Raw genomic sequence first — 21,504 nt, forward strand, 5'->3', positions numbered from 1 at the left:
CCCTCCCCCAGCAATGGACGCCAGGGGACACCAGGACCTTCTTAGAAGGGTGGCTCTAAACCTAAACCTCCAGGCGGAGGAGGTCACAGAGGAGTCGGATACAACCAGAGGTCCAGAAGACTATCCAGGACCTGCCCTTTGACTGTGCGGGCTTGTTTGCCCAAAATTTGGACTCTCGCTTGCACAGTCTTAAGGACCTGTGGGTGACTCTAGAGTCTTTGGGGATCCACACCCCTGCACCCCAAAGAAAGCCATTTAAGCCTCAGCCCCTGTCCCACTTCTACTCTGTGTCCCTGAGGCGAGACTCCTCCAGGAGATGGGGCAGGAATAATAGGAGGCGCCCATCACAGTCCACCTCAGGCCAAGGCCAGGGATCTTCCAAACATCTCCCAGGCCCAAAGCCAAACTTTTGAAGATGTGCCCAAGGACAGAGCATCAGTATCGAACTCTGATCCTTATCGCCCCTTTGTGAATTGACTCTCCTGCTTCCACTGTGCGTGGTCCCAGATCATGTCAGATCGCTGGGTCTTTAGCACGGTTCCCTCCCACCCTCCTTCCCCGTCCCTCTTCAGGGACCCTTCTCGTGAACAACTCCTTCTGCAGGAGGTGCAATTGCTCCTTGCTTTTGGGGCAATAGAGGAGGTTCCTCAGGAGTTCAGGGGCAAGGGGGATGAGGAAATAGCGGGAGTAGAACCCAAGGCCAAGGATGGGCTCCGGCCTATCCTGGATCTGCGAGATCTCATCGCATTCATAAGGAAAGGGAAGTTTTGCATGCTCTCCCTGGCCTCCATCATTGCTTCTCTGGATCCAGGGGACTGGTACGCCACCCTCTACTTGAAAGATCCATACTTTCGTATCTCCATTATCCTGGCCCACAGAAGGTTTCTTCACTTTGTGGTCAGCGGCCAGCACTACCAGTTCAGGGTGCTCCCGTTTGGGCTTTTGGCGGCCCCGCAGGTATTCACCAAGTGTAATCACCAAGTGGTGGTCGTGGCAGCCTTCTCCTGCAAACGTCAGGTGCAAGTTTTCTCGTACCTGGATGACTGGCTCATCAAGACCAAGTTGCAAGCACAGACTGCGGAGCATGTGTCTCTGGCTCATGCCACCTTCCTCAAGCTGGGCCTTGTACTGAACATACTCAAATCCACAGTATCCCCAACGCAGAGAATGGAATTCATAGGGGCTCTCTTGGACTCCATGCAAGCCAATATGTTCCTGCCCGAGCCACACTTCCAAGCACTCAGGGACATTCATAGATTCATAGAATCCTAGAATATCAGGGTTGGAAGGGACCTCAGGAGGTCATCTAGTCCAACCCCCTGCTCAAAGCAGGACCAATCCCCAACTAAATCATCCCAGCCAGGGCTTTTTCAAGCCTGGCCTTAAAAACCTCCTAAAGATGGAGATTCCACCACCTCCCTTGGTAACCCATTCCAGTGCTTCACCACCCTCCTAGTGAAATAGTGTTTCCTAATATCCAACCTAGACCTCCCCCACTGCAACTTGAGACCATTACTCCTCGTTCTGTCATCTGCCACCACTGAGAACAGTCTAGATCTGTTAGAAGAAAAGGAGTACTTGTGGCACCTTAGAGACTAGCCAATTTATTTGAGCATAAGCTTTCGTGAGCTACAGCTCAGCATCCGATGAAGTGAGCTGTAGCTCACGAAAGCTTATGCTCAAATAAATTGGCTAGTCTCTAAGGTGCCACAAGTACTCCTTTTCTTTTTGCGAATACAGACTAACATGGCTGTTACTCTGAAACCTAGATCTGTTAGGGGGCTTATTCCTTCACCCACTTACTTCCCTGGTCCTTCTCGCATGAACAGAGAGCAACAATACCCGAAGTCCAAACATGCAAACAATTCGATGTTTATTGGGGTGAACTTCCAGCAAGCATGATTCCAGTTTCCTTCCTTAGTGTCCCCCTTCCCAGCTCTGACACCACAGAGCCTTACACCTGTGTCCCTGTTCCCATTCCTGCCCTTAGCCAAATATGATTCCAATTTCCCCACCCACATTCCCTGTTCCCATTTCCCCCACACACACTCACACACTTCCTGATTGACTGCAGACTATATAGTAAAACTTGAGTTCTGCTTAGCTATACTTTAACCAATCATTTTCCTGAAATTTAACTAACCAATCCTAACATATTGTAACATGATTATGTAACCAATTATATCCCACCACCTTAAATTAGTTTACACCCAGCAAAATTAATTATACAGCAGACAGGAACAATCATAGAACCAGACAGAGATTATACAGACAAACAATGGGGAAATGGGGACTACAGTGATAGAACAAACACAGAAATGAGGATTTCACATCCCAGCTATGGATAAGTGAGTTCTTGCCCGACAGGATGCTGTCAAATTAAGTTTCCTTTTACATCTTCTAGGCACTTCCCTTTTTCTGGAGGCGATAGGCATTATCAGGACAGGATTGTATTCCTAACAGCCCAATAGTACATTATTTCAATGTGACTAGTTTGGAATGTGAGGAACTGACCGATTGCTTCACAGCTTATGGCAGCCTTTGTTGCTTAGCCAAAGACCTTAGCCTAAGAACAGGGCCTCAGACTGTCACAGTAAGAGGACCTTACACTGGCAGACAGTGATTTTGATTCTTTCTTTTATACCTCTATAACTAGCCAAGTGATAAGAATACATCTAAATTCTTAGAGTACAGGCCTTTACAGACAGGCCTGAATATCTATATCCTAACAAGATCCATCCCCTTTGGAACCCCCTCTCAGGTAGTTGAAAGCAGCTATCAAATCCCCCCTCATTCTTCTCTTCCACAGACTAAACAATCCCAGTTCCCTCAGCCTCTCCTCATAAGTCATGTGTTCCAGTCCCCTAATCATTTTTGTTGCCCTCCGCTGGACGTTTTCCAATTTTTCCACATCCTTCTTGTAGTGTGGGGCCCAAAACTGGACACAGTACTCCAGATGAGGCCTCACCAATGTCGAATAGAGGGGAACGATCACATCCCTTGATCTGCTGGCAATGCCCCTACTTATACAACCCAAAATGCCATTGGCCTTCTTGGCAACAAGGACACACTGTTGACTCCTATCCAGCTTCTCGTCCACTGTCACCCCTAGGTCCTTTTCTGCAGAACTGCTGCTGAGCCATTTGGTCCCTAGTCTGGAGCGGTGCATGGGATTCTTCCAACCTAAGTGCAGGACTCTGCACTTGTCCTTGTTGAACCTCATCAGATTTCTTTTGGCCCAATCCTCTAATTTGTCTAGGTCCCTCTGTATCCTATCCCTACCCTCCAGCATATCTACCTCTCCTCCCACATTATCGACTCCCCACAACGACAGCCAGAAATTGCATGAAACTGCTAGGGCATATGGCGACCTACACATACATGGTCCAGTATGCCAGATTGTGCCTTCAGCCTCTCCAGGAGTGGTTGCCGCAGGTACACAGGAGTTCAGGTACACAGGCTCAGCAGGGACCCACTGGACAGATTAGTCACCCTCCCCCCTCACATTCTCGAGTCTCTCCAATGGTGGCTGCAGCCACAAGTGGTCTGTGCGGGAGTACCCTTTGCCAAATCCCAACCTACGCTATCACTGGTCACGGATGCCTCGGCGCTTGGTTGGGGAGCACACCTGAGCAATATCAGAACCCAAGGCTAATGGTCCCACGCAGACCAGGCTGCATATCAACATAAGGGAGCTGAGGGTGGTTCGTCTGGCGTGCCAAGCGTTCCAGGCCTGCCTGCAGGGCACATGTGCGTCGGTGTTGAAAGACAACACCACAGTGTTGTTCTATATAAACAAACAGAGTGGTGCTCGCTCCTCTCCCCTGTGTCAGGAAGCCCTCAGGCTGTGCAACTTTTGCATTGCCCACTCAATACACCTAGAGGCGTCATATCTTCTAGGAGTGCAAAACGAGCTAGCTGACTGCCTCAGCAGCTTGTTTCACGATCACGAATGCTTCCTCAGGCCGGACATCATGCACTCGATTTTCCAAAGGTGGGGCTCTTCCCACATAGACCTGTTCACAATGCGGAGCAACAGGAAATGCCAGTGGTTCTGCTCATTTCTGAACTACAGCCCAGGCTCCATCGCGGATGCCTTTCACGGACGGGTCACCTGCGTTCCCGCCCTTCCCGCTTATACATAAAGTCCTCCTCAAGGCTCTCCAGGACAGGGCTTCCTTGATCCTCATAGTGCCAATGTGGCCCCGCCAGCACCAGTTCAGCATGCTGTTGAACACTGTTGGACAGACCAGTAGCTGTTCCCAGGTGCCTGACCCTCATCACACAGGACCATGGCCATTTACAACACCCCAATCTGGAGTCCCTCCACTTCACAGCGTGGAAGCTCCATGGTTGAACCCACTCAAGCTTCAGTGTTTGGACTCAGGGAAGTTCTGCCAGGAAGTAGGAAACCCTCCACTCGTGCCACGTACCTGGCAAAGTGGAGGCGGTTTTCCATTTGGTCTCTGCAGATGGGCAGCCCTCCACAGCACGCATCAATTCCTCTTGTTTTGGGCTACCTACTGTACCTCAAGCAGCAGGGGTTGGCAATATCATCTATCAGAGTTCACCTGGCTGCCATTTCCGCCTTCTACCCGGGGGCCAGCGGGTAGATCAGTCTTCAGAAATCCCATGGTGGGCCGGTTTCTCAAGAGTTTGGACAGGCTTTATCCCCAGGTGTGGCAGCCCGTTCCCCAATGGGACCTCAACCTGGTTCTGTCCACGCTCATGAGGCTCCCTTTTGAGCCCATGGCAACCTGCCATCTCTCCTACCTTTCCTGGAAGGTGGCCTTTCTGGTGGCCATAACATCGGCCAGAAGGGTCTCCGAGCTCAAAGCGCTGACTTCCGAGCGTCCCTATACGGTCTTGTATAAAGACAAGGTGCAGCTAAGCCTTCACCCGGTGTTTCTACCAAAGGTAGTCTCCCAGTTTCATGTGAACCAGGACATATTTTTACCTGTGTTCTTCCCTAAGCCACATGCCAGTAATAGGGAGCAAATGCTCCATTCTCTGGACATCAGGCGTGCCCAAGCATTCTACATTGAGTGCACAAAGCCATTTTGTAAGTCACCACAGCTCTTTATTGCAATCGTAGAGAGAATGAAAGGGCTTCCCATCTTGTCCCAGCGCATTTCATCATGGATCACGTCCTGCATCAGAACGTGCTACGACCTAGCTAAGATTCCAGCCCCTCCGCTAACAGCACACTCCACAAGAGCACAGGATTTGTCCGCAGCATTCCTTGCACAGGTCCCTATCCAGGATATGTGCAAGGCAGCAATGTGGTCTTCCAGCCACACCTTCTCGTCGCACTACCCCATCACCCAATAGGCAAGGGATGATGCAGCCTTTGGCATGGCAGTCCTGCATTCAGCAACCAGGTGAACTCTGACCCTGCCTCCGGGGAAACTGCTTGGGAGTCACCTATTGGAATGCACATGAGCAATCACTCGAAGAAGAAAAAACGGTTACCTGTCCTCTTGTAATTGTTGTTCTTCAAGATGTATTGCTCATGTCCATTCCAAATCCCACCTGCCTCCCCTCTGTTAGAATATTCCGGCAAGAAGGAACTGAGTAAGCAGCGGCTCGGCAGGGACCTATATACACTGCCAAGAAGGCATCACTCCAGGGGGCTCCACAGCTGACCCGACGGGTACCGCTAGGGAAAAACCTTCCCACGATCGTGCACGCAGCGCGCGAACACATCTATTGGAATGGACATGAGCAACACATCTCGAAGAACAAGAGGTGGGTAACTGTTTTTTCTCGTGTCTTGCTTACAACTCTCCTGCTAATACATCCCAGAATGATGTTCACTTTTTTTTTGCAACAGCATTACACTGTTGATTCATATTTAGCTTGTGGTCCACTGTGACCGCCGGATCCCTTTCTGCAGTACTCCTTCCTAGGCAGTCATTTCCCATTTTGTATGTGTGCAACTGATTGTTCCTTCTTAAATGGAGTACTTTGCATTAGTCCTTATTGAATTTCATCCTATTTACTTCAGACCATTTCTCCAGTTTGTCCAGATCATTTTGAATTTTAATCCTGTCCTCCAAGGCACTTGCAACCCCTGCCAGCTTGGTATCATTGCATACTTTATAAGTGTACTCTGTATGCCATTATCTAAATAATTGATGAAGATATTGAATAGAACCTGACCCAGAACTGTTCCCCGCGGGACCCCACTCATTATGCCCTTCCGGCATGACTGATTACTCTCTGGGAACAGTTTTCCAATCAGTTTTGCACCCACCTTATAGTATCTCCATCTAGGTTGCATTTCCCTAGTTTGTTTATGAGAAGGTCATGTGAGACAGTATCAAAAGCTTTACTAAAGTCAAGATATACCACCTCTGTGCTTCCCCCCCATCCACAAGGCTTGTTAACCTGTCAAAGACAGCTATCAGGTTGATTTGACATGATTTGTTCTTGACACATCTGTGCTGGCTGTTACTTATCACCTTATTATCTTCTAGATGTGTGCAAATTCAAACCCAAATTAATGGTGTTACATTTGCAAATGAATTCTAGCTCTGCAGTTTCTCTTTGAAGTCTGTTTTTGAAGTTTTTTTGTTGAAGGATGGCTACTTTTAAACCTGTTATTGAATGTCCAGGGAGATTGAAGTGTTCTCCTACTGGCTTTTGTAGGTTACCATTCCTGATGTCTGATTTGTGACCATTTATTCTTTTATGTAGAGACTGTCCGGTTTGGCCAATGCACCTGGCAGAGGGGCATTGCTGGCACATTATGGCATATATCACATTAGTAGATGTGCAGGTGAGTGAGCCCCTGATGGTGTGGCTCATGTGGTTGGGTCCTCTGATGGTGTTGCTAGAGTAGATATGGGGACAGAGTAGGCAACGGGGTTTATTACAGGGATGGGTTCCAGGGTTAGTGTTTCTGTGATGTGGTATGTAGTTGCTGGCGAGTATTTTCTTCAGGTTGGGGGGGGCTGTCTTTAAACGAGGACTGGCCTGCCTCCCAAGGTCTGTGAGAGTGAGGGATCATTTTCCAGGATAGGCTGTAGATCGTGGATAATGTGCTGGAGACATTTTAGCTGGGGGCTGTACATGATGGCCAGTGGTGTGCTGTTGTTTTCCTTGTTGGGCCTGTCCTGTAGTAGGTGACTTCTGGGTACCTGTCTCATTCTGTCAATCTGTTTCCTCACTTCCCCACCTGGGTTTTGTAGTTTTAGGAATGCTTGATAAAGATCTTGTAGGTGTTTTTCTGAGGGATTGGAGTAAATTTGGTTGTATCTTAGGCCTTGGCTGAAGATAATGGATCGTGTGATGTGTCCTAGATGGAAGCTGGAGGCATGTAGATAAGTATAGCGGTCAGTAGGTTTGTGGTATAGGGTGGTGTTTATGTGACCATCACTTATTTGCACTGTAGTGTCCAGGAAGTGGATCTCTTGCGTGGACTGGTCCAGGCTAAGGTTGATGGGGTGAAAATTGTTGAAATCATGGTGGAATTCCTCAAGGGCCTCCTTCCCGTGGGTTCATACTGAAGATGTCATCAATGTAGCGTAAGTAGAGGAGGGGCGCTAGAGGATCAGAGCTGAGGAAGTGTCGTTCTAAGTCAGCCATAAAAATGTTGGCATACTGTGGGGCTATGCGGGTACCCATAGCAGTGTTGCTGACTTGAAAGTATAAGTTATCCTCAAATCTGAAATGGTTGTGGGTGAGGACAAAGTCACAAAGCTCAGCCACCTGGTGTGCCATGGCCTCATCAGGGATACTGTTCCTGAAGGCTTGTAGTCTCCTCTTGTGGAATATTGGTGTAAAGAGCTTCTACATCCACGGTGGCCAGGATGGTGTTTCCAGGAAGATCACCAATGCATTGTAGTTTCCTCAGGAAGTTGGTGGTGTCTCAAAGATAGCTCGGAGTGCTGGTAGCATAGGGTCTGAGGAGAGAGTCCCAATAGCCAAGGGAGGAGGGATAGCTCAGTGGTTTGAGCATTGGCCTGCTAAACCCAAGGTTGAGAGTTCAATCCTTGAGGGGGCCATTTAGGGATCTGGGGCAAAAATTGGGGATTGGTCCTGCTTTGAGCAGGGGGTTGGACTAAATGAGATTCTATGAAATTGATTGCTTAATTATTTGCTCCATTATCTTTCCTGGTACAGAAGTAAAGCTGACTGATCTGTAGTTTCCTGGCTTGTCCTTATTTCCCTTTTTATAGATGGACACTATATTTTCTTGTTTATTAGTTAGTAGTAGTTCTGTTGGGAGTGGGGGTTCCCCCTCCACCCTGACTTTTTTCCCCTTGGGGTCTCATGACATGCCTTAGTCCCCAGGGTTCAAGCCCTGCAAGTCCTGCAATAAGCTCATGCCAACAGGAGACCCCCACGATGCTTGTTTAAAGTGTCTGGGGGAGGCTCACCAAGCCAATAGGTGCAGGATTTGCAAGGGTTTTCAACCCAGGACCAAAAGGGAGCAGGACTTCAGATTGAAACAGCTCCTTATGGAAGTGGCTCTCAAATCGCAGTCCACCTCAGCACAGCAGGACCTAGCACTGAGCTCCTTGGTGTGGAGTGCACCTGCATCGGTGGCAGAATCAGCATTGCGGAAGGTCTCCAAGCACAGAGACTTGCGGCACCACTGATCCCCCTGTGCCTAAGACTGTGGGAACTGCCCGGCACCGGTTCCACTCTCCAGCGCCACAGAAGAGGCACGCCCAGCAGGATAGAGGCGGATCTTCTATGAACCCCACCCCTATGGTCTCAGCCAGTGGGGCACGTCCCAGAGAGGAGTACCCAGCCCCAAGACCCGTGGAGTCGGCACCAGGAACTTCAGACCCTCAAGGAGTACCATTGAGCCTGGGGCCGTTGGACTCCCCAATCCATGTGGTGGAAGAGATGGGGCTACCGTCTACCCTGGACACCTTTGAGGCTGCATGGGACCTCATTGCCATGATGGCACTGCAGTCCTCAACTCTCTGCAACAAGCCCTCGGCGCTGCCAGGGGCGGTACCGTCCCGTGGCAAGCCGACAAAGAACCTGCCTGCGTCTCTAGGTCACTGATCATCGGCACTGGAAAGGGGGCACCGGCCTGATTCCCAGCACCACTCCGAGTCCCAGCACTGCTCTTGCTCGCGGCACCGGTCATACTCGCGGCACCGGTCTCTGGATCATCAGAGGTCCCGCTCCTCGCACCGATCATCATCGTGCCGCTGATCCGCTCAGTATCGATCAAGGTCTTGGCACTGCTTCAGATCCCAGCACCGTTCCCCTTCCTCGCGGCACCGCTCACCCGGCCTACTCTGATTGGCACTGCCATGGCCTTCCAGATCCCAGTCATCGTTCTCAGAATCAGACGTGGGGTCTAGATACTCACAATGGAGCCAGCACTGGTCAGCGCATCGACGGCCTGATGCAGGTTCAATGCCATGGCCGCCTCAATGGCAAGGACCGGCGCAATGGCCTTTTTGGACCCCCTGGGCATATCACCAGTCCCAGGGTACCTTATCCAAGGGCTTCCAGTCTGTAGCATCCGAGTCTTGGATGCTGACGGCCTCAGCCAGCCGGCCCATGCCCAGAGGTGCGGAAGAGACTCCAGCTACAGGACCTTCACTGGCACATATCCCCACCCCTTCGGTGGAACCAGTGGTCACTGACCTGGAGCAGCAGGTTGGTCAGAAGGTCCCCATGGACTAACAGGCCAGGATGACCTGGTTCCCCCACCTGCGTCCTTGTTCTCCTCCCCAGACAAGGCAGTAGTGGGAACTTCGGTCTCAGGACCAGCACCCATAGACAGTCCCGCCCACCAGGACCTGCTCCGCAGGGTGGTGTGCAATATGGGCTTACAAACCGAGGAGGTGGTGGAACAGGAGGACCCAATGGTGGACATTTTGGCCCCAGAGGGTCCATCCCGAGTGGCATTGCCACTCATTAAGACTATTCAAAACAACACCAAAACTGTATGGCAGACCCCGGCCTCTATCCCCCCCGACAGCCAAAGGGGTGGAACGCAAATACTTTGCTCCCTCCAAGGGTTACGAGTATTTGTACACCCACCTGCAGCCCTGCTCCTTGGTGGTGTCTGCGGTTAATGAACATGAAAGGCAGAGACAGCAGGGGCCCATGCCTTAGTCCAAGGACTCTAAAAAACTTGACCTTTTTAGTAGAATGGTCTACTCCAGGGGGACCTACAGTTCAGGATTGCTAACCAGCAGGCAGTCTTGAGCCGATATAATTTTAACTCATGGAACTCCATGCTCAAATTTAAGGGGCTAATCCCATCGGAGTCCAGGGACAAGTTTGGGGCCACTATGGAGGAGGGCAAGGCAGTGGCACAGACCTCTTTACAGGCGTGTACCTTGTCCTGCAGCATAGCCATGAGGAGGACCTCATGGCTTCAAGTTTTGGGTCTACCCCCCCCGCAAGGTCCAACAGACTCTACAGGACCTGCCCTTTGATGGGGCAGGATTATTCGTGGAGCAAACAGACTCCAGGCTACACAGCCTAAAGGATTCAAGGGCGACACTGATGTCGCTGGGGATGCACACCCAAGCTATGCAGTGGAAACATTTTAAGCCTCAACCCCCTCAACTTCCTAACCACCTTACCCTAGACAAGACTTTTCTAGATGGCGAGGTAGGAATGGCAGGCATAAGCCATCCCAGCCCTCATCACCACAGGGCCAGGTGCGCACCTCTTTGGGAGTCACCTGGTTGGAATTGATGTGAACAAGCACTCGAAAAAGAAGAAAACTGTTACTCACCTTCTTGTAACTTGTTTTTTGAGATGTGTTATTCACGTCCATTTCAAAGCCCACCCTCTGTCCCCTCTGTTGAAGTAGCCGGCAAGTAGGAACTGAAAGAGAGGTCGGGCCAGCAGGGTCATATATTGAGCGCCAAGAAGCTGCCACTCCAGGGGGCTCCATAGCTGACCTAACGGGAGCTGCTGGGGGGAAAACTTTCCGGCAACCATGCACACGGTGCACGCACACCTGATTGGAATGGATGTGAACAACACATCTTGAAGAACAACAGTTACAAGAAGGTGAGTAACCGTTTTTTCCCTTCTTTGACAGGATTATTGGCCTAATGGATGGGGGGAAGCAGTAGATTTGATGTACTTGATTTCAGTAAGGCTTGACATTCTCATAAGCAAATTAGGGAAGTGTGGTCTAGATTAAATTACTGTAAGGTGGGTGCAAAACTGGTTGAAAGACGATGCACGAAGAGCAGTTATCAATGGTTCACTGTAAAGTGAGGAGATGTATAGTCGAGTTCCAGAGGGGCCTATGATGGGTCTGTTACGAGTCAATATTTTCATCAGTGACTTGGATAATGAAGTGGAGAGTGTGCTTATAAAATTTGCAAATGACACGAAGCTGGGAGGGGTTGCAAGCACTTCAGAGTACAGGGTTAGAATTCAAAATGACTTAAAATTGGAGAATGGGGCTGAAATATACAAGATGAAATTTGGTAAAGACAAGTACAAAGTAGTACACTTAAGGAAAAATTAAAGGCACAGCTACAAAATGGGGAATAACTGGCTAAGCAGTAGTACTGCTGAAAAGGATCTGGGGGTTATAGTGGATCAAAAATTGAATATATGTCAGCAATGTAATGCAGTTGTGAAAAAGGCTAATATCATTCTGGGGTGTATTAACAGGGGTGTTGTATGTAAGACACTGGAGGTAATTGTTTTGCTCTACTTGGCACGAGTGAGGCTTCAGCAGGAATACTGTGTCCAATTCCAGATGCCACACTTTAAGAAAGATGTAGACAAATCGGAGAGAGTCCAAAGGAGAGCAATAAAAATGATAAAAGGTTCAGGAAACCTGACCGACGAGGAAAGGTTGAAAAAAAAAAAAAAAAACCAGGCATGTTTAGTGTTGAAAAATGAAGCCTGAGGGGGGACCTGATCACAGTCTTCAGCTATATTAAGGGCTGTTATAAAGAGGACGGGGATCAGTTCTCTCTGTCTGCCGAAGGAAGGACAAAAAATAATTGACTTAATCTGCAGCAAGGGAGATTTAAGTTAGACATTAGGAAAAACTTTCTAACTATAAGGATAACACTGGAAGAGGTTTCCAATGGAGGTTTTAAAGAACAGGTTAGACAAACACCTATCTAGGTGTACTTGCTCCTGCCGCAGCCTATGGGGCTGGACTAAATGACCTCTCGAGGTCCCTTCCAGCCCTACATTTCTATGATATAGGTTATTTTCTGCAAGGCTGTTGCCTCCCTGCTTCTGCTCCATGACATGATGCCTCTGCACCACAAAGCTGCACTGATTTCAATATCATGTCATTGCAAACTCCTGTCTAATTTGCTGCGCCGTGCCTCTGTCTTCCTTGGCTGTTCCTGCTTCCCCAAATTCTCCTTCCCGTTGAGAGGCTGTATTTCAGGCAATTTTTTCTTGGGTGGATTAGATTAATAGATTTTAAGCTCTGAAGGGACCATTATGGTCATCTAGTCAGACCTCCTGGGTAACACAGGCCACAGACCTTCACCCAGTAAACTCTGCATAAGGCACAGAACTTCTGTCACGCTAGAGCAGATCTTTCCAGTCTTGATTTAGAAACTCCAAGTGATGGAGAATCCACCACGTCCCTGGGTAAATTGTTCCAACTGTTATTTACCATCACCGTTGAAACTTGTGTCTTATTTTAGTCTGAATTTGTCCAGCTTCAGCTTCCAACCATGAGATCTTGTTCTGCCTCATACTGTGAGACTAACGAGCTATCTGCTGTCAGAAATCAGTCACTGTTGCAGCTCTAACTGCACCTCTGTCCCCTTCGCAGCCTCTCTGAGGGCAACCCCTCAGTTGTCAGGTCTCCTACCTTTACCTCTGGGGTGGACTCATACAATTCTCCCATTTTTAGACCTGGCCTTGGGCTACACCGTGCATACACACTATGCATCCACTATGCATACACACTGGTGCAGTTCTTCCCTTTGGGAGTTTGACCCGTGGTGAGTACAGTACCCAGACAGCCTTCTGAAACCAAGCATTGTTTAATTTTAATAGTAGGAGTAAAGCATTTAGAGGAAAAGATTTTAAAACAACAGTCTATACGCATGTCTGTCTTACCTACCAGCTCACCATCTCCTGCTGGTAACCTAGACAGGCCTAGACTGCCTGTGTGAGTTTGAACAGCATCTCAGCAGCTACCTCTCCTCTGGGAAGAGAGAATCTCTTTTTGCTCCTTTGTCCTTTTCAGTCCCCACTTTTGGCCCTGCTTGTCCAAACCAGTTCAGTAGACTCCACAGGAGGTCAAGGTAGAACCTTCAGAGCTAATGCCCCCTCAGTTCCAAGGGCTAATTGCCTGCTCGCATTCTCCATCACATGAAAGCTGCTGGCCTGTCTCCTGAGACCACAAAGGACTCACTGCCATGCCTAAATCTTTCAGGCCCTTCTTCTAGGACACCATTTTGTTAATTCAAAATAACAGTACAAAACTCACAATCTATGCAGGCTGCAAGGACCCAGGGGCCTTTTGCTCTGGTCCTCTGTGTTCTCCCCTCTCTCTCTGCTCCAGGGCCAGTCACAAGAGCAAACCTCCCTCTTGCAATGGTCCTCCAGCTGAGCTCTCCTTCGTTTATAGGGATCACCTGACCCCTTCCTGGCTGGATATGATAATCAAACAGGGCTGGATGGCCCCAGGCCTCTAGCCTTTAAAGGGGAAGCCCACCTTGTTACAAACCCAATATAGATCATACAGTATTCATAAATTATTAGAGTGGCTCCATGTCCATCACAATCTCTTCCCTGCATTGGCACTTGTAGATGGTAATCTAGTTGCCTCTTAACCTTCATTTGGATAAACTAAATATATCTAACTTCTTATGCTTCTCACTAGATGGCAGGCTTTCCAGAACTTGAGTCATTTGAGGGTTCTTTACTGAACCCTTTCCAATTTTTCAACATCCTTTTTGAAGTGTGGACACAAGAACTGAACCCAGAACTCCAGTAATGGCCTCACTAATACCACTCCCTGCTCCTATTTGATATTCCTTTGCTTACACACCCAAGGATCATATTTTATTTATTTTCTGCCATGACCCCTAAGTCCTTTTAATTGTAGCTGCATTCCAGGACACATTCCCCCATCTTATAAGTGTGACCTACATTGTTTTTAGATGTATGACCTTGCCTTTGGCTATGTTAAAACTCATGTTTTTAAAATGAACTTCCTTATCAAACTACCCAGGTCAGCCTGTATAGGTGACCAGACCCCATCATTATTTACTACTCCTCTAATTTTTGTCTCATCTACAAATTTTGCTAGCAATGATTTTATATTTGCTTCTAGATCACTGATAAAGATATTAAATAGCATCAGACCAAGAATATATCCATGTATGGCTCCACCAGAAATACCATCACTCAATTACAGTTCCCTATTTATGATTACTGTGATGGGTTTGGTCACAGAGACCCCCTTGGGACTGTCACCTGACATGTTGAGATTACCTCTGAGCCTGTTTTCCCTGCCAGCTTGGGACTCCAGAACCCTGCCTTGTTGAGCCAGACACACTAGCCTGCTGCAACACAGACCCAGGTCTGGTCCACGCCCCCAGAGCTGCAAACTTTAACCAAAAACTGCTCAGCAGGTCACCTAACTCCAGCACCCAGACACCCAGTTCCCAATGGGATCCAAACCCCAAATACATCCATTTTACTCTGTATAAAGCTTATACAGGGTAAACTCATAAATTGTCCACCCTCTATAACACTGATAAAGAGATATGCACAGCTGTTTGCTCCCACAGGTATTAATCACTTACTCTGGGTTTACTAATAAACAAAAGTGATCTTATTAAGTATAAAAAGTAGGATTTCATAGAATCATAGAATATCAGGGTTGGAAGGGACCTCAGTAGGTCATCTAGTCCAACCCCCTGCTCAAAAGCAGGACCCATCCCCAATTAAATCATCCCAGCCAGGGCTTTGTCAAGCCTGACCTTAAAAACTTCTAAGGAAGGAGATTCCACCACCTCCCTAGGCCACGCATTCCAATGTTTCACCACCCTCCTAGTGAAAAAGTTTTTCCTAATATCCAACCTAAACCTCCCCTACTGCAACTTGAGACCATTACTCCTTGTCCTGTCCTCTTCTACCACTGAGAATAGTCTAGAACCATCCTCTCTGGAACCACCTCTCATCCTTCTTGTAGTGTGGGGCCCAAAACTGGACACAGTACTCCAGATGAGGCCTCACCAATGTCGAATAGAGGGGGACGATCACATCCCTCGATCTGCTCGCTATGCCCCTACTTATACATCCCAAAATGCCATTGGCCTTCTTGGCAACAAGGGCACACTGCTGACTCATATCCAGCTTCTCGTCCACTGTCACCCCTAGGTCCTTTTCCGCAGAACTGCTGCCTAGCCATTCGGTCCCTAGTCTGTAGCTGTGCATTGGGTTCTTCCGTCCTAAGTGCAGGACCCTGCACTTATCCTTATTGAACCTCATCAGATTTCTTTTGGCCCAATCCTCCAATTTGTCTAGGTCCCTCTGTATGCTATCCCTGCCCTCCAGCGTGTCTACCACTCCTCCCAGTTTAGTATCATCCGCAAATTTGCTGAGAGTGCAATCCACACTATCCTCCAGATCATTTATGAAGATATTGAACAAAACCGGCCCCAGGACCGACCCCTGGGGCACTCCACTTGACACCGGCTGCCAACTAGACATGGAGACATTGATCACTAAGACATTTAAGTGATTTCAAGTAATAAGAGGCAGAACAAAGTTAGTTACCAAGCAAAATAAAACAAAACATACAAGTCTAAGCCTAATACATTAAGAAACTGTGACAAAGTTCCTCCTCTGCCTTGGTGGGTCCTGCACTTATTGGCAGATTTGCTTGCCTCAGAGATTCACGGCAGCCCTCAGTTTGGCCACTTTTGCTAGTGGCTCAAACCTGCCATTCACTCAGCTAACCTCATCACTGGCCAGCATGGGGAAAAGGAAGGAGAACAATCCCCACAGTCTCTGCTGGTCCATCTAGTGGCTCGGGGGACAGGTCAGGGACTTTCTCCTCTGGTGGGACACACAGTCCAGGTCAACTCCTCCTGTACCCAACAGGGAGTTGGGGCTATGGGAGGAACACAGGCCCGCCCTCTACTCCGGTTTCCAGCCCAGGGCCATGTGGATCACAGCTGTCTACAGTGTTTTGTGTAACACCTGTATGACAGCTACAACTCCCTGGGCTACTTCCCCATGGCCTCCTCCCTACACCTTCTTTATCCTCACCACAGGACCTTCCTCCTGATGCCAGATAGCATTTGTACTCCTCAGTCCTCCAGCAGCACACCCTCTCACTCTCAGCTCCTTGCACGCCCCTCACTGATTGAAGTGAGGTCCTTTTAAAACCAGGTGCACTGATTAGCCTGCCTTAATTGATTCTAGCAGCTTCTTAATTGGCTCCAGGTGTCCTAATTAGCCTGTGTGCCTTAATTGGTTCCAGCAAGTTCCTGATTGTTCTGGAACTGCCCCTGTTATGTTTCTGACATGGTTTACCCCCATTCCGGACACTTGTCCTTTCTGTAATGTGAGGGAAACCCTGGCGCACGTGTATTTAGAGTGTGCCAGATTGCAGCCCCTTTTCCGGCTCCTCACAAATATTATATTACGCTTCTGGCTTCATTTTTCCCCCCACCTTTTTATCTATACACTTCCCATCCGTGGCCCCACAAAGTCGCGGAATCTTCTGGTCAACCTCCTCCTAGCTTTGGCTAAAACAGCCATTTATAAAACCAGAGAGAGGAGGTTGGCCCATGAAACGTCCTGCGATTGTGGGGCCGTTTTCCAATCCTCAGTACATTCACGTATTCGGGCGGAGTTCCTCTGGGCGGCGTCCACCGACTCCCTTGAAGCCTTCGAGGAGCGGTGGGCGCTGTCTGGGGTTCTCTGCTCGGTGACCCGTCCGGTTCCCTCCGTCTGACCCTTTGATTGAGGGGAAGAGCGAGAGACGCCAACCCCAGCCGTTGCCGCTGTGGATACCATCATCCCTGTCATCTAGGAGGGGTCCTATAATACATGGGTGTCTACCCCCCCCTCCCTAAACTGCCCACCCCGCAGCCGTGCCCATCTTACCGGGCACTCTCAGGAGAGGGAGGATCGGTGACACTGGGCGTGGCACTGGGTAACTCGAGGGGGTGGAAGACCACGAGTGTCGAGGAAGCCCCCCCCGCTCTGGGCCCAGGCTAGCCTGAACACTTCTCCCTCCTGAAAGCTGCTGTGTTATACCTTCTGATTGTGTTGTTTTGTTGTATAGTTGTTTTGTTTCCTTTGGTAATTCTGTAAGCGTTACCAATAAACTTTCTTTCTGTTTCAAAAAAAAAAAAACAACTGCCCCTGTTATGTTTCTGACACAGTTTACCCCCATTCCGGACACTTGTCCTTTCTGTAATGTGAGGGAAACCCTGGCGCACGTGTATTTAGAGTGTGCCAGATTGCAGCCCCTTTTCCGGCTCCTCACAAATATTATATTACGCTTCTGGCTTCATTTTTCCCCCCACCTTTTTATCTATACACTTCCCATCCGTGGCCCCACAAAGTCGCGGGATCTTCTGGTCAACCTCCTCCTAGCTTTGGCTAAAACAGCCATTTATAAAACCAGAGAGAGGAGGTTGGCCCATGAAACGTCCTGCGATTGTGGGGCCGTTTTCCAATCCTCAGTACATTCACGTATTCGGGCGGAGTTCCTCTGGGCGGCGTCCACTGACTCCCTTGACGCCTTCAAGGAGCGGTGGGCGCTGTCTGGGGTTCTCTGCTCGGTGACCCGTCCGGTTCCCTCCGTCTGACCCTTTGATTGAGGGGAAGAGCGAGAGACGCCAGCCCCAGCCGTTGCCGCTGTGGATACCATCATTCCTGTCATCTAGGAGGGGTCCTATAATACGTGGGTGTCTACCCCCCCCCAAACCGCCCACCCCGCAGCCGTGCCCATCTTACTGGGCACTCTCAGGAGAGGGAGGATCGGTGACACTGGGCGCGGCACTGGGTAACTCGAGGGGGTGGAAGACCACGAGTGTCGAGGAAGCCCCCCCGCTCTAGGCCACCAGGTAACTCAGGAGGGTGGAAGACCACGAGTGTCGAGGAAGCCCCCCCGCTCTGGGCCCAGGCTAGCCTGAACACTTCTCCCTCCTGAAAGCTGCTGTGTTATACCTTCTGATTGCGTTGTTTTGTTGCATAGTTGTTTTGTTTCCTTTGGTAATTTTGTAAGCGTTACCAATAAACTTTCTTTCTGTTTCAAAAAAAAAAAAACAAAAAAACTGCCCCTGTTACCTTACCCAGGGAAAAAACCTTTTGTAGTGAAATGGCCCACCTTGATTATCACTACAAAAGGTTCCCCCCCCCCCGCTCTTCCCCCCCCCCCCCCCCCCGCTCTCCTGCTGGTAATAGCTCACCTTAAGTGATCACTCTCGTTACAGTGTGTATGGTAACACCCATTGTTTCATGTTCTCTATGTATATGAATCTCCCCACTGTATTTTCCACTGCATTCATCCAATAAAGTGAGCTGTAGCTCACGAAAGCTTATGCTCAAATACATTTGTTAGTCTCTAAGGTGCCACAAGTACTCCTTTTCTTTTTACGAAGTCTAAGTATATTGGTTAGTCTCTAAGGTGCCACAAGTACTCCTTTTCTTTTTACGTCAACACAGTTACTGCTATCAACCAAATTTATCAAAAAATGCTGAGTCATACAGGTTGAATCTTTTATGTCCTGCCCATTCTGATGACACACTTTGGATTTTAGGGTGACATCAGGAAATTGGAGGACTCCAGCTCTTACCTGAATCTGCCTTTTATGAGAAGTCTATTAGAGTCAAAGACCCTTTCTGGTTCCTCATTCCGAGTGAGCGGTGGCATGGCTGGTATGGGCATATCTTCCCGGGACAGCTTCCAAATCTCCACCCTCGTCTGCTCCACCAAACTAACCCAGAATGGTATGTAGGAGTTTTCCCCTGCTTTCAGCAGAATTGCACACCACAAACTTCAGTGTGACACTTCTGCGGTATGCCAGCGTGCACATCACAACATGCCAGTGTGACATTGCCATACTTTTAAATAAGCTGTATTCACTTCCTACACATCTGTATATGTTTGTCCACCCTGCACACAGCTGCACAGCCCATCAGCCCCCTTCAGGAGATCCTTTAGGATACAGCTGTTAGTTACAGGGTATAAACACACATGTATCAGCATGCATGGGCAGCCTCTTGCCTGTGAGGAAAATGCTTGGGAAACTGCAAGGGGTCAAGCCAGAGCCACAGGTCAATCCAGAGGTCAGGAACTGGAGTAAGCAGGGTAGCAGGGAAAGAAGGGTTCAAGGCAAGGGCAGGACAGAGGCAAGGCTGGGTGCAAGGCAGGAGCAGCGGGAACAAGGTAACACAAGAGCAGGCACAATGTTGGGCATGAGCATTGAGAAGCCAGTTAGCTGCAGCTGATGGCTTAAGAGCTGGCCTGCTAGACCCTCCAGCCAATCAGGTGATGTGGCCAGTCAGGCAGCCTGCTACAGGCCAGCTGTACTGTTGAGGCTGCCTGGAGACTAGCTCTGCTGCAGGCCCTCACAGTGCCCCCCTCCCCATCGAGGGTGCCGTCTAGGGGCCTTGGGGCCTGGTTTCTTGGGGTACATGTGGTGAAAGGCTTGCAGGAGATCTTGGGCATGGATGTGTTCTGCAGGTTCTCAGGGGGAGGGATAGCTCAGTGGTTTGAGCATTGGCCTGCTAAACCCAGGGTTGTGAGTTCAATCCTTGAGGGGGCCATTTAGGGATCTGGGGCAAAAATTGGGGATTGGTCCTGCTTTGAGCAGGGGGTTGGACTAGATGACCTCCTGAGGTCCCTTCCAACCCCGATATTCTATGATTCTATATGATTCTATGAAAGCTTCTCCTCAGTTATTTGAGTTTGTGAAACATTTGTCTGAGACATACCTGTCCCAGTCAATTAGATACCCAGCAAGAGTCTAGAACAGGGGTGGGCAAACTATGGCCCGTGGCCACATCTGGCCTGCCAGCCGATTTAATCCGTCCCTCGAGCTCCCGCTGGGGAGTGGAGTCAGGAGCCACTCTGTGTGCTTGTGCCATGGCTCTGTGCGGCTCTGGAAGCAGTGGCATGTCCCCCCTCCGGCTCCTACATGTAGGGGCAGCCAGAGGCTCTGTGCGCTGCCCCCACCCCAAGTGCCGCCTCCGCAGCTCCCATTGCCGCCTGAGAATGGGGCAGCATGCAGAGCTGCCTGGCTGTGCCTCCGCATAGGAGCCAGAGGGGAGAACGTGCCGCTGCTTCCAGGAGCTGCTTGAAGTAAGCACTGCCCTGAGCCCCTCCTGTGCCCCAACCCCCTGCCCAAGCCCTGATCCCCCTCCTGTCTTCTGAACCCCTCTGTCCCAACCTGGAGCATTTTCCTACACCCCAAACCCCTCATCCCCAGCCCCACCCCAGAGCCCTCAACCCCCCCACACCCCAACCCCCTGCCCCAGCCCAAAGGCCCCTCCCACACCCTGAACTCCTCATTTCAGGCCCCACCCCAGAGCCCGCACCCCCAGCCAGAGCCCTGACCCCTTCCTGAACCCCAACCCCAATTTCATGAGCATTCATGGCCCACCATACAATTTCCATACCCAGATGTGGCCCTCGGGCCAAAAAAGTTTGCCCACTCCTGAGCTAGAATATATCGAACCACTTATTTTTCTTGGCCCCAAACAGTTATAGGTGGAAGAGGAGTATGCAGTGGGAAGGGATTCTTGAATAATAATTTTTAGAAGGGAGATGTAAAAACAGTGTAAATCTTGAGGGAATCTTGTAGCTGTAACTTGAACTTGAACATAACAGGGTGAATCTGTTTTGTGATTTGGAAAGACCTTGTGTACGGATAGTCCAGCTTTGCAGAGAGGCAAGTTGATCACAGATTCCAGGCAGACAACCACTCCTTATCCCCTACCCCAAAACCAGGTATTGGCTGGCGGGACTGGTTGGTATACCATTCATAAGTTGTCTTGGCGATTTTTAACTGCCCTGGAGTTCTTGGTTTACCTGTTGGTTGTGGACAATGATTTTGTTAGTGGCAAGCATTGACAATTCGGCGAGGATCTCTGTGTGAGCACAATGATGGAAAGTATAGTTAGCAACAAAAAGAGTCTTGCTTGCTGGAGGCATTTCTAGCATTGATGTAAAAGTAAACTTGGCGTGAGGTGAGGAATCAGGGACAGCCAATTATCTTGATGATAAGTTTAGAAAGTAACGTAGGTACTGTTCAAGGACTTGATTGACCCACTCTGCCTGACTCTTGGTGCTTGTATAAAAGGCCATTGAGGTTAGGGTGTCAATACTCAGATGGCATAGAAATTCTTGCCAGAAGTGGGAAATAAACTGGACTTCTTGGTCAGATACCATGCCTATAGGCAAGCCGGGGAGACAAAAGATGTTGTTCATAAACAGACAAACTGTCTCCTGAGCAGAAGCACCTGGCATGGACCAAAATGTGCCAGCTTGGTTAAGTGGTCAGCCACCACTAGAATAGTACTGTGGCCTTGGGAAGGTGG

At 49.4% G+C, this 21,504-nt stretch overlaps 1 protein-coding gene across 2 annotated transcripts in view; it reads left to right on the plus strand.

The window, feature by feature from the left end:
* Positions 1–21,504, plus strand: part of LOC140911001 (dedicator of cytokinesis protein 2) — a 353,749-nt gene that overhangs the window by 101,483 nt on the left and 230,762 nt on the right. For both annotated transcript variants that reach the window (XM_078852647.1, XM_078852648.1), the window contains exon 18: positions 18,723–18,912. In XM_078852647.1, the coding sequence (XP_078708773.1) occupies positions 18,723–18,912 (190 nt within the window). The remainder of the gene's footprint in view (positions 1–18,722; positions 18,913–21,504) is intronic.

The sequence above is a fragment of the Lepidochelys kempii genome, chromosome 4 (assembly GCF_965140285.1).
Source record: "Lepidochelys kempii isolate rLepKem1 chromosome 4, rLepKem1.hap1, whole genome shotgun sequence".
Taxonomy (NCBI): Eukaryota; Metazoa; Chordata; order Testudines; family Cheloniidae; genus Lepidochelys; species Lepidochelys kempii.